Source organism: Dama dama, chromosome 18 (assembly GCF_033118175.1).
Source record: "Dama dama isolate Ldn47 chromosome 18, ASM3311817v1, whole genome shotgun sequence".
Taxonomy (NCBI): domain Eukaryota; kingdom Metazoa; phylum Chordata; class Mammalia; order Artiodactyla; family Cervidae; genus Dama; species Dama dama.
Window position 1 is genome coordinate 73041774 of NC_083698.1, and position 12806 is coordinate 73054579.

The following is a 12806-nucleotide window of genomic DNA, read 5'->3' on the forward strand; positions in this document are numbered from 1 at the left end:
ATCACCTCCCAAAGGCCCCAACCTCCTAATACCAACACCATGGGCAATAGGTTTCAACACATGAATTGGGGGGGGGGGGGGGCGGGGGCTGGGACGGACATAAACATTCAGTTCACTGAACACGGAAAGAGTATGTTTTGCTTTATAAGAAACTACTAAACTGTCTTTGAAAGTAGCTGTACTTTTTTACACTCCCACCAGCAAGGGATGAGAGTTCCTTCTTACTATATTTAAATATAAGTAGATATCTGAGGATAAAAACCAAATATGAATACCAACAAAAGGAAAAAAGAACAGCAACTCTACAGAGAGAAGAAAGGCTTAGAGAAAACATCCTTATCACAAAAATCCTCAGAGATAAAATACTGCAATCACGAAAGAACAAAAAAAGATACCATAAAAAAGGAACATTTAACAGCCAAAAAGGAGCTTTTGGTAAGTAAAAGTATGATAGCAGAAATCAAATGTTCAGAAAAGCTGGAAGCCAACTTGAGGAAATCTCCAAGAAAGTAGAGCATAAATACATATAAAAAGATAAGGAGTAGAAGAGGTAAGATGGGAAAGCTAGAGAAAATCAGGTATCAGCCCAGAAGAGCCAAAATTCAAATCTAGGTGTTTCAGAAAGAGAAAACAGAGAAAGCAGAGGAAAGGAAATATTCAACAAAATACATAACAAGTTTCACGACTGAGAAAATGAGATTTTAGATTGAAGGCTCTTCTTGTGCTCAGTCAATAAGACATAGACTCACACCAAGTAACATCACTGTGAAATATCATAACCCTAGGCATAATGAGAAGATACAAACTTTTAGAAATTTGGAAAAAAAAAAAAACGGATGGAAGGAAAGGACAGGAAGGAAGAAGGGAAGGAGGGCATGTGAACAAAACATCTCGTATACACCTTCTAGACTCCTCACAAACACCAGAAGCATGAAAGCTAGAGGCTCACAGACTAAGCTTTCAAACCCAGGAAATGATTTCTAAAATACAGTAGCCAGTCGAACTACCATCAAGCAGGATAGAAAAAATACATTTTGGATCTGCTAGGCCTTTAAATACCTAACCTCCTTGGCATCATTTCTCGTAGAAGTACTGGAGGATGTGCTCCACCCAAACAAGGGCATAAACCAAGAAATAAGGTAAAGGACAGGAAATAAGAAAGCAAGCATCAAGGGAAGCAAAAGGAACCGAGCACATGGTAAAGGGAGACAGACCCAGGATGACACCTGCGCTGAGAGCATAGCGGTGATAATCCACACTGGAGGTCATAAGCCTCAAAAAAGAGACTCCTTCGGTAATATTAACCTGGTGACCTACCTTAAGTGTCAGAACATCTTGAGAGATTTAGACTATGAAGCTGTGAAGGATTTGGAGAATTTGTGATAAATACATGAAACCTTAATCAAACCCCAAAAAAGCAGTTCCTAATTCCATGGAAATAGAAATTTGTGCAGGAAAAAAATTAATCAAGTCCACAGACCTCAAATATATCTTGTTGGCTTACCCCGCAGTTTCTTTTGTAATTAAAGGGAAACACTTAAAACCCAAGAGATTGCACATACAATTCCGTAACTCTACATTCTTTTTTGGAAAAACCGCAAGATCTGGGCAAATGGTGCCCTACATTTCCGCAGACCTAGGCTGAGAGGCCTCCCCAGCGAGTCGCAGCCCAGCCACTCCTCGACAGTCTACAGCCGGGGCTTCTTTATAGACACATAGAAGGCGGGGAAGGCGCGGCGGTAGACCGCCGCGGGAGCCGACTGACGACAGAGGGTCGCCTACTATACTCCTTTTGAAAGCTAGGTACTAACCAGAGGCTGGCGCTCAAGCCCCCCAGCCTTCGTTTCTGGACACTTTTATGTTTTTGCCCCCTTCCATTTTTTCCTAAATCGCTCAACACATCTCAATTCACTTCCCACCACCTAGTTCCCGATCTCAGCAAAGATGGCACCCGGCCGGAAAAAGGAACCGGCAACGACTTCCGGCCGGGCGGCAGGCGGCGAGCCTCGCTTCCTGCGGCGCTCCGAGTGACGTAAACGAGCGCGCCGCGCAGCGTGGACCGAGGGCAGTACTGGGGCGCATGGAGGTCAGCGGCGGAGCTCGCGGTAGCGGCGGCGGCGGTGGCGCCGTACGTATCGGGACCAGGGGGGAAATGGGGTCCTGAAGACCTGGGGTCATGGCTAGGAGAGGAGACCTGGAGGGCGCACTGGGACGCAGTGGATCGGGGTGGGTGGCAGGGGCCGGGTCCGGTTTAAAGCAGCGCCTGCTCGTGCGCACGCGCCCCTTTTCTGAGGTCCCGCGTGACGGCCTACGATCCCCGCACTGACCCTCGGCGCGGTCGCTGCGTGCTCTTTGTAAAGGTGATTCCCTTTTCTGCGTCTGAGGGCCGAACTTCCGGGTTGGTGTTAAGGATCCTTAAGTCCCTTTGAGTTGAACTCGATTTCTCACTAGCTCGTAGGACTGTCTTTAGTAGGGATCGTTTCCAGTGCTTCCCCGCCGCTGGGGCTTTGTGGATGTATGTGGATGTTGCCCTTGGGCCAATATTTCTCCTCCCTGAGCCTCTTGTTTTGTGTACAGTGAGTCTAAACTTTTTACAGCTGCAACAGTCAGCTCATGTTAAAATGCTCCTGACCAAGTTCTGGGAAATCTAAGGTCAAACACGCTCTCTGCTTTGGCAGAACGGAGCCCGGGTTAACCCTTTATCGTGTGCAGGTGGTCTGCCTTACCTAGGTCGTTTAATCACGCTAGTGCGCGAGGCAGAGTTGTTAAAAAGCAGTAGCATCGGGTATATAACATTTTGGGAGGAGGTAACGTTTTATCTGAGTGCGGAAAGATGGAGGCTGATTTCCTGAGCCCTATGATGGCGGGTAAAAAAAATGAGGCAGCAGGCCTTGCCCTGCCCTGCCCTGCCCAGATGTAATGAAAGTGCAAGGCCTGTTGAGAATGAAGGAGTGTGCTCCAGAGGGGAAGAAAAGGTAAAACTGGGAAAATAATTCTGCGCCATGTTGTGAACTGCTTTTTATGATTGGTTCAGGGATTTTGCTCTCAGAAGGGTTGTATGTGTGTTTAGTAGATTAGTGATGTAATAGTGCGAGTTGGTTTGGGAAGACCCATTCACATGTCTATAAAGTTATTAAAAATACATCCACAGAAGCTGTGAGATGTATATATGGATTATATGTCCAGGATTTTCTAGGAGTAATCTAATTTAAAATATTCTGTCTCATTTTCTTTGTAAGCCAATAATTTTTTAATCCTGGGTACTTTTAAAACTTTAAAGAGAGAAGGGGTCGGGGGGGGGGGGTGGGGAAGTGGGTGGAATGCTATTCAAACCCTGCTTGCAGAAACTCCTACTCAAGAGGTCTTGGACCAGGCCTGGGGTTCTGAAGTGTTGAACCATTTCTAGGTAATTCCACTGCCAGGACTAGAAGCCCTCCAACCCAGACTGTAATGCTCCTGAGTTTCAGGGTTGGGTTACATTCTGCCCTGAAACAAAAGCCCTCTGAGACTTTTGCTTCAGAACATGCCTTTGCCTGTGGGTGGTCAGTCAGGAGGAGTTTGGGCTGGCCTAGGGAGAGTGTGGCTGTGGCTCCCTTGCGTTTGTTGGGTTCTTCTGTTGTGTTTGTGAACCGGGAACTGCCCCTGCACCACCCCTTTCTTCTTTTCCTCTTCAGGGCTTTGGAGTCACTTGCTAGGAGGCTCCCCTCGCTGCCGCCCGGGCCACCATGGCCGCTCGACTGGTGAGGCGATGCACGTGCCTCCTAAGGGAGGCCACCCGCCTGGCCCCTGCTGTGTCCCCGGTCAGCCAGCTGAGACTCCCCCAGGGAACCCAGAAGCCGCTGACTTCCTCAGCTACCTCGCCCAGCTCCCGCCTCCCAGGTCCCTTGTCAGAGCTTGTGGAGAAGGAACAGGTGTTTGCTCCCTATCCTGGGCGCCGGGAGGTGGAGCAGCTCATCGAGAAGGCCACCCAGCCCGAGGAGCTCCTGGAGCTTCTGGGGGGTGGTCACTGTCTGCAGCAGAACCACGCCGCCCTCGCGCTTATCCAGCTCTCTCGCCTACTCTCTGAGAAGCCAAAAGACAAAGCCACACTCATACAGGATGCTCGCTTTTGGCAACTTCTCCATCTTGTCAACAGCCAGGTGGGTTCTGGAGCCTTTTCTGCAGGTTCAGCAAGCAGAATATAGCAGAGGCCACGGAGTCCAAAGCGTCCAGTCACTCTCCCACTATAGACAGAAACTCTGCTGTGTGCCGAGTCCATCCACGTCCTGTGGTATTTTTTCATTTTATAGTTTCCAGAATACTTTAATGTGCTTTCACTTCTGTTAATCCTCGTGACAGCTCTGTTAGGTGAATATTGCTGTCCTCATCTTATAGGCAGCCCAGACACAGTAAATACAAACAAAAGGATTGAGCCTGGTTTTTCTCAGTGCATCGGGGGCCTCCCCCTCACCACGCAGTCTTGATTGATGTGGCCCCTCCTTTGTGTCTGGCTGACAGGGGACACACTCTTGAAACTGGAGGAGATGAAGGCTGACTAGGAGAGGATCTCAGAAACTTGGAACTGACCATGGGTGTTACCCCAGCCAGTCAGATCCTTAGAGGAAGAACATGGAGAGAAGGGACTTGTGTGTGCCAGGGGTGGGTGCAGGAAGAACTCAACCCAGTTCCTGTTCGGTGTGAAGAAGGACTCCATGCGGACTTCAGGCACCCTGGGGTCTGGAGCCGAAGGGCCTATGACATAGAAAAGAGGTAGAGACCCTCAACTTGGCTGCTGTGGAAAGGCAAGGCCATGTCCGCTTGTCAGGGGTGATGAAGAGACTCACGGCTCAAGGGAGGGGTCGAGTTAAATGAGTTTTTTCAGCTGCAGGTTATGAGAGTATAGTGGATGTGGAAATAGAGTAATATTGGAAACAGTTCACAGATAGTAAGGGAAGTATTGTTTCACGGAAGTTTTTGTCTTTAGTTACAAGACAGATCTGTACTATGAGCCTATGTGTTGGGGTCACAGTACAGATTTTTTTCTTACTGAGAATATAGTTCATATAAATTATCTTAATTAGATCCCTTCTTGTTCTAAGACTATCATTCTAGTCGTTATTTTTTAAACCTTTTACACAAAAGCTTTAGAGACAGACTAAACATTGTAGCAAAATGATAAGCCAGTAATGAACTAGCATTTAGAAATAGAAACTGATCAAGCTTTCTTTTAAAGAGTCCTCCTACTGTCTGGGAATTCTGCAGAAACAGCAGAAGTCACTGAAGGCTCATGTGATGCTGAGATCAAATTCATACTTTTCTTTTTTCCCCCCTTACCATGGCTGTGGGATTGTTGATCCCCCACCAGGGATTGAACCCTGGACCCTGGCAGTAAAAGCCTGGAGTCCTAACCACTGCCCTGCCAGGGAATCCCCCATACTTTTGTCCTTCTGCCCAGCCCTTCACACAACTGCTTTTCTGTTTGCCCCTCACCTCATATGTATGATTTCAGTTCCCCTTCTTGGCAGTGCAGCCCCATTTCACAGAAGAGTCTGGAGACTTGAAGAACGGCAGTGTTAACAGCCTTAGCCTTACCGACAACAGAGCCATTCTCATGTACCACATACTGCCTTCCGTGAGGGTGGGGTCTGGGCCAGAGGGCTCCTCATATTTCTCTGAGGCCTGGAAGCACACCCTGCAGGGAATGGCTGGGTCACCCTTGTTCAGAAATGGAGCTGGAGGAGGAGGGAGTGCTGTGGGCAGAAAACAGGCCCAGACAGGCTATTAAGGAGACGCTTGGTGTGCCCAGTAGAAGTGCCTACATTAAAATGACTGGTTCTCGGGAGGCAGGCTCCAGCTCAGAGCCTTGGCCTGCTCCATGACAGGATCAATAAGGTCCCAGGTGTGACTTTGCCTGTTTGTGTCTCCCCCCGCGCCCCCACCTAGATAACTGTAATCTGGCATGGGACCCTTGTGAAGCTGCTCCGGAGCCTCTATGCGCTGGGGCTCCCCGCCACCTCCAAGGAGCTGCGGTCAGTGGAGCAGGAGGTCCGCTGGCGCATGCGCAGGCTCAAGTACAAGCATCTGGCCTTCCTGGCCGAGTCCAGTGCCACCTACATGCAGGAGCAGGGCTCCCAGGAGCTGCTGGCTGAGCTGCTTGTGCACCTCGAGCGGCGCTGGGCAGAAATTGAAGACAAACGCACGGTGGTGGCCATGATGATGAAAACTGGGCATCTTTCGGAGTCTCTGATGAACCGCCTGGAAGACAAGGTACTAAGGGACAAGAGCCTTGTGACTTCTGTCCATAGTCTGGGGCATGGCACTGGCAGGACTGGTACTTTAGGTAGCTACAGGCAGCACTTTGTACCCACTGGTTCCTTCAAGAATCCAGGGGGTTGCAGAGCCTGAACAAGATTGTAGTTCCTCCAGAATTGCCTCTGGCACATGACCTGGAAACAGCATGGCCAGTAGCTCCTGCAGTGTGGCCTCAGCCACCCCACTGGCTCAGCTTCGGTTAATGCTTCCTAGAGACATCACACCTGCCGCCCCCTGCTCTACCACTGCCTCAGCCCTGCAGTCAAGTCAAATTCAGCCCTGTTCCCGTGGTAGCAGGGGCTGGCCCGGATGACTGCCACAGCAAGCTCCGCAGCTCATGGGCCCTGGGTCCCCTGCCCTGGGACCTGGGGATAAGTTTGGCTACGGACACGGCATCCCCGGTCTGGGGACTCCCTGGAGTAGGAGCAGAGGCAGGCCCTGCACTGATGGGGCTTGTGTTTAGTAAGCTCAGGCCTAGTTGCTGTCTCGCAGGGCCTGCACTGCATGGGACCCCTGGCCCTCAGGCCATCAAGCTGACCCCTGCCGGCTGTGGTTGACAGTGCCTGGAGCTGGTGGAGCAGTTTGGCCCTGAGGAGCTGCGGAAGGTGCTGGTGACCTTGGCGGCTCAGAACCGGAGATCGGTGCCCTTGCTGCGGGCCATCTCTTACCACCTGGTCCAGAAGCCATTCCCCTTGACTAAAAGCATCCTCCTGGACCTGGCCTATGCCTATGGTGAGCCCTATGCACGAGGGGTGAGGCTGGAAGGGGGAGGGTTCTGGCCGCAGCTGTGTCAAATTCGGTGCCTCCCTCACCCGTGGCAGGCACTGGCCCAAAAGGCTGCTACAGAAACACTGTGACTCATGGGCCCTGATCCTCTGTGCTAGGCCTCAGGGATAAATTTGGTTACAGACACCAAGCTGTTACTCCTTGAGACCGGGGTGGGTGGTGGGGTGGGCCTGAGGGCAGCCTGCCACTTCTTACCAGTTAAATCTCAGGCTCTGTCCCCAAGGCAAACTCGGCTTCCACCAGACCCAGGTGTTCCAGCGCCTGGCAGCCGACTTGCTGCCCCACACGCCAAGCATGACGTCCAGCGAGGTAGCCCGCTGCACCAAGTCCTTCGCCTTCCTTAAGTGGCTCAACCTGCCCCTGTTTGAGGCCTTTGTCCAGGTGAGCTGGGGTGCAGACGTCAGGCCTCGGTTCTGAGGGCCCTCCTTGCCTGACCCCCTGCTTAGACACGCTCCCTGGGCATTTCATCCGGGAGGCTCAGCCAGTCCAGAACACTTCCTAGTGGCAGATATGGAGTCCTTACTCCAGTTTCTTTGGAGAGAAGCAGTATGACTCAGTTGTGAAAGAAAGTGAAGTTGAAACGGCTTTCTTCATTATTTCACCAAACTTTGTAGGTGACAGACGGTGTGTGTCTTTGGGTGACTGTGCGGGGAACAGTGCAGACAGGAAAGCCAAGAATCCACTCAAAACTCTCCCTAAACTTCCAACAGCTGCAAAATGGCGTTGTGAAGAAAGAGAATGTTTGCACTGAGATTTAGGTGCAGCAGGTTGTCTATAAGCTGAAGAGTATTTCTGAAGCTGTTGTCAGGGACCTTTTATGTGTGTATGATTGCCTCGGGGAGGACAGCACTAGACCTCTGCCCATTGCCCTGGGTAAATTACCCACTTTGGGCTGGGAGCGCATGGGTTCTGGGGGAGGGCCAGGTCTGCATACCACCAGGCCCCTCTCATCCTGCTTTTCTGTCCTCCCTGATGGGCCCAGCACATCCTGGACAGAGCCCAGAGCATTACTCTGCCACACCTGTGCAACATGCTGCTGGCTTTCGCCCGTGTGAACTTCCGTCCAGAGCGGGAGGATCCATTCTTCAGCCTGGTACGGTCTTCGCACCCTCTGCTGCTATGCTCGGAGCAGCGTAGGGCTGAGGGGGAGGGAAGGAAGAGGCCGGATTTGTACTGCGGGGTCCCAGGTAGGGAGGCAGAAAGGAAGAAAGTTTGGTGGGAGTGTGGAAGGAGCCGGCTGGAGCCATACACCCCAGGGGTTGTCTGGGGACAGGCGAGAGCCAGCATGGCAGCCAAGAACCAGGAAGGCATCCAGTGGCTCACTGGCAGTGAGGCTGGGGGACCCCTGTTCTTACTTCCTGTGTGTGTGTTAGTCCCTCAGTCATGTCCAGCTCTTTGTGACCCCATGGACTGTAGCCCACAAGGCTCCTCTGTCCATGAAATTCTCCAGGCTAGAATGGGTTTCTGGTACTAGAATGGGTTGCCATGCCCTTCTCTAGGGACTCTTCCCGACCCAGTGATCAAAGCTGGGTCTCCCACCTTGCAATCAGATTCTTTACTGTTGGCGCCACCAGGGAAGCTCTGGGCTATCTTACTTCCTGGTGTTCCCTTAATGCCCTGTTGGGGCTCAGAGACTCAATCCAGTTGCCAGGGTGAGAGCATCCAATGAGTGAACTGGATATGACCCCGGGCCCCCACAGTGGGTGTTCCCCCAGCCGGCCAGCTGCTTCCCCTTTCATAATCTCCAGCTCTTGGGGCCAGAAACACCTCCCCTGTGCTGGTGGCATGGTTTTGTGCATAGGTTCTTGCTAGTGGGTGGGAGGAGGGGGCAGTAGGGGTAGCCCAGCTGCTGTCCAGATTGGAACTAAGGGATGAGGAGGATTTCTGGTACCTGCCACCAGGGGTCCCCCAATCCTGACCAAGAGTGCCTCGGTCAAGGTTACTTGCCTCACCCCCTTGGGCCTCAGCATGTCCAGGTCATAGGGCAGCTCCAGCTGCTGCCCGCCCAGGGATGCCTGTGGCCACTGAGCAAAACCTGCTTTCCCCACCCCGCGCTGTCCTCGCCCAGGTGCATGAGAAGCTGGGGTCAGAGCTGGTGGGCCTGGAGCCAGCCCTGCAGGTGGACGTGGTGTGGGCCCTGTGTGTGCTGCAGCAGGTGCGGGAGGCCGAGCTGCAGGCTGTGCTCCACCCTGAATTTCACGCCCAGTTTCTAGGTGAGCGGTGGGGGGGCATCCCTCCCTCTCCTGAGTGATGGCGAGCCCACCGCGCGTGCCCCCTCCCCCACCTCACCCCAGGGACCACTGCAGCTGGGATGGCTGCCTGGTTGTCAGCCTTGGGCTCCACTCAGCATTGGGAAGATGGGGCAGGCCAGGGCGCACCCAGCATCTGCTCCTTCTCTGTCCACTCCTAGTGGGTGACCGGCAGACCCTCTTTCTGCTGCTCCTGACCCAGAGTCCAGGGTGAGACTTGGGTGTGGGGGAGGGTGCCGCCGACTCTCCCACCTGGCCCCTGTGTCCCTCCATCCCAGTCCTCCTGGCCCTCTTTTCTCACTCCATCATCTCCCCTTAGGTGGCAAGTCCCCAAAGGATCAAAGCACCTTCCAGAAGCTGCTGCATATCAATGCCACTGCCCAGCTGGAGCATCCTGAATACACGGGACCCCTTCTGCCTACCTCAGCCTTGGTCCCCAGTCCCTCGGCCCTTGAACAGAAGATGACCCCACTGCAGAAGGAGCTGCAGGAGACGTTGAAGGGGCTGCTGGGGAGTGCCGACAAGGGCAGCTTCATGGTGGCCACGCAGTATGGCTGGGTTCTGGGTGAGGACCCATCGTCCCCTTCCCTCCCCGCAAATCCCGTCTGCTCCCCAGGGTGTCTGTTCATCCCTTGTAAGGGCAGGGGCTATAAGCCCAGTTGATCTCTGAGGGATAGTCCCCACCACATTTTAATTCTGTGCCCTCCTCAGATGCTGAGGTACTGCTCGACACCGAGAGCCAACTCCTGCCCCTGAGGGACTTTGTGGCCCCCCATCTCGCCCCCTCCTCTGGCAGCCAGCCACTCCCCCCTGGGGCCAAGAGGTAGGTGGCCACACCACCCTTGGGGGCCGTGTGCATTTGGTTCTGGCATTCCCTCTTCCCTCCAAGGGCCTGAGGGAGCTGTCAACATCCACAGGACCCCGTCTCCCCTTCCAGGCTAGCCTTCCTTCGCTGGGAGTTCCCCAACTTCAACAGCCGAAGCAAAGACTTGCTGGGGCGCTTCGTGCTGGCCCGGCGCCACCTGCTGGCCGCTGGCTTCCTGCTGGTCGACGTGAGTATCTTCTAGTCCCAGCTGGCTGATGGGAGCCAGTGTCGGACCCCAGCTCTTGAGGTCGCCCATGTTGGGGTTCCCCCTTCACACATGAGAAAAGAGGAACTTAGAAGGGTGTTAGGTTTTTCCCAACGTCACACAGCTTATAAGTGTCTGCTGCTGTTCCCATCTCCACAGCCAGGGTTTCTTTTTTTTTTTTTTCCTCTCTTTTTTTTTCCCACAGCCAGGGTTTCTGAGAGGAAGAGGTAAGACAAACCCAGTGCCCAGGGCCTCATGCTGACCTGTGCCTCACGCGGGGCTCTGTGCTAAGGTCCAGCCCCGGGCCTGGTCCCAGGTTCTCAACATGGAGACATCTGCACCGGAGAGCAGGCAGTCCTGTGTGGGGCCAGAAAATGCACAAGTGGCTCATTATTGAGTGTTTTCTTTTGCCTTTGATACAGCTTCTAAAATCTCGAAGCTGCTCTTGGTCCCGTTTACTCATGGGTCCCTGCAGCTCTGAGCACTGACCAAGTGGGGGTCTCTTGCCCACCCATTCTGCTCTCGCTCCATAGGCTTCTTCCTTCAGGATTTGGGGGCCAGGGGTGTGATGCGCAGGGCGGGAGGCATGACGGGGGTCCCACCTGCCCTGACTCGTTTCCACTACCTCCCCCAGGTCCCATACTATGAGTGGATGGAACTCAAGTCTGAATGGCAGAAGAGCGCCTATCTCAAGGACAAGATGCGCAAAGCCGTGGCAGAGGAGCTGGCCAAATGACCTGCCCCATAGCAAGGACTGTGTGCCCAGGGGGCTGGACTTCTCCAGAGGCCTAGCCATGGGCACTGGGTGGGCAAGAGGTGGCATGCTCTAGGACAGACCTCAGTGCAGGACCTTGGCCTTGGAAGTGGGGAAGTGGGCCGGTGGCCAGCATCTCTGAGTAGCAGGTCATTCTCTCATGAGTAATAAATTCTTAATCAACTGCCCAACTATCCCGGCTTCTCTGCCACCCACAGAGGATCCCTCTCATGTACATTTGTGCACAGCTGGCCTGTTGCTCGGAAGCCTGCAGTCAGCCCCCGTACGGGCTGAGTCCTGGAGTTCTGAACGTCAGCATGTGAGGACCTTCCCGGGGAGGCCAGTTGGGTTTTCAGTGCATGGCATCCTGGGAGGTCGCCTCCCATCCGATGGTCTTGGGTGAGTGGGGCACCCTGACGGCCTGTGCTGCCATGTGGTATAAGTGCCAGTCCTTCAGGAGGCACTGGCTCTGAGAAGAAGAAAGGAGTGTACTTGACTGACACTGCAGGGCCAGAAGAGACCCCTTGCTGTCCTTACACCTGGACCAGAGTGCCATGGTGGTGTGCCGCTGCTGTGGTAACCATCTGCCTAAGGAGCCCAGAGCCCCCTTCACCACATCAGCAGCAGCGTTACCAGGACTTCCCCGGCAGTGTAGGGCTTAAGACTCCTTGCTTCCACTGCTGGGGGCCCAGGTTCAATCCCTGGTTGGGGAACTAAGATCCCACAAGCCAAGTACCAAAGCCAAAATAAAGGCTTTCTAGCTTCTAGTCCGTCATAAGAGACTTTGCTGTGGAGCTGAGCAGAGAAGGGCCATCTGGCTTCTCTGAGCCCCGCTCTCAACTCATCCCCACTCCCTCCAAAGTGGTCCCTCAGAAAGCAAGTCACACAGGCTTTGGGTTATTAGCTCACAGGATGTGGGTGCTTGGCACTCGGCACAGGCTGGCTGAGGTTCTTGGCCCAGAGAACAAAACAGCCAACATGGCTTTTTGAAGCCGTTTACTCAAGAGCCCAGACAAAGTGAGGGAGTGGAGAAGAGTGTACCAAAGTGAAGGGCCAGGATGGACAAGCATCAGGGGTGCTGAGCCAGTTTTGGGGGCCTCTGGGAGCACTTTTTCAGATTCCCTGCAGCTGAGAGAAACTACACAGTGCCTCCTGTGCCCTCTGCCAGTTTGCTCAAAGGTGATGGGCATGTGTCACACCAGGATACTGACAAGAATAAAAGTCCACGCGCAGGACACCTGCATCACCACCAGGACACCTCATGTTGCCCTTTATGTTCATACCTACCCGCTTGGCCTTGAGCCAACCGGCAGCTACCAACATGTCCTCCATTTCTATTTTGTTACTTGGAGAATGTTCTGTACAGGAATGATGTAGTTTATGAAGTTTGGAAATTGGGTTTCATCACAGGCACAGTTCTCTGGAGTTTGATCCAGTAGGTCCTTCCTTGTTATTGCTGTTAGAATGTGGTTCAGTCCCATGTGTGGGTGTTTGTGTAAACCCAAGTTTTCATTTCTCTGGGACAAGTGCCTGTGAGTACAGCTGCTGGGTCATAAGGGATTTATATGCTTAAGAAACCGCCACAGGGTTTCCCAAAGGTTCTGCACCACGTTACATTCCCACCAACAGTGTGGGAAGCCGTGAAGTTCACGTCCC

The 12806-nt window shown here is 53.2% G+C and overlaps 1 protein-coding gene and 2 non-coding genes across 4 annotated transcripts; all 3 read left to right on the plus strand.

Annotated features, from left to right (window-relative positions):
- Positions 1-1971: 1971 nt before the first annotated feature.
- Positions 1972-11341, plus strand: TBRG4 (transforming growth factor beta regulator 4). 2 transcript variants are annotated; one of them, XM_061165574.1, is made up of 11 exons: positions 1972-2128; positions 3675-4139; positions 5923-6246; positions 6852-7023; positions 7301-7458; positions 8060-8170; positions 9146-9290; positions 9646-9891; positions 10038-10149; positions 10264-10378; positions 11031-11341. In XM_061165574.1, exons 2-11 carry the CDS (start codon positions 3726-3728, stop codon positions 11130-11132), a joined length of 1899 nt encoding a protein of 632 aa, XP_061021557.1. In that variant the 5' UTR covers positions 1972-2128; positions 3675-3725; the 3' UTR covers positions 11133-11341. The 2 variants fall into 2 exon arrangements, with proteins under 2 accessions (XP_061021557.1, XP_061021558.1); XM_061165575.1 differs by lacking the exon at positions 1972-2128 and adding an exon at positions 2227-2360.
- Positions 6549-6684, plus strand: LOC133073187 (small nucleolar RNA SNORA5). Its single transcript, XR_009696895.1, has one exon. It is a non-coding gene; the product is annotated as a small nucleolar RNA SNORA5 (small nucleolar RNA).
- Positions 7072-7206, plus strand: LOC133073186 (small nucleolar RNA SNORA5). Its single transcript, XR_009696894.1, has one exon. It is a non-coding gene; the product is annotated as a small nucleolar RNA SNORA5 (small nucleolar RNA).
- Positions 11342-12806: the final 1465 nt, after the last annotated feature.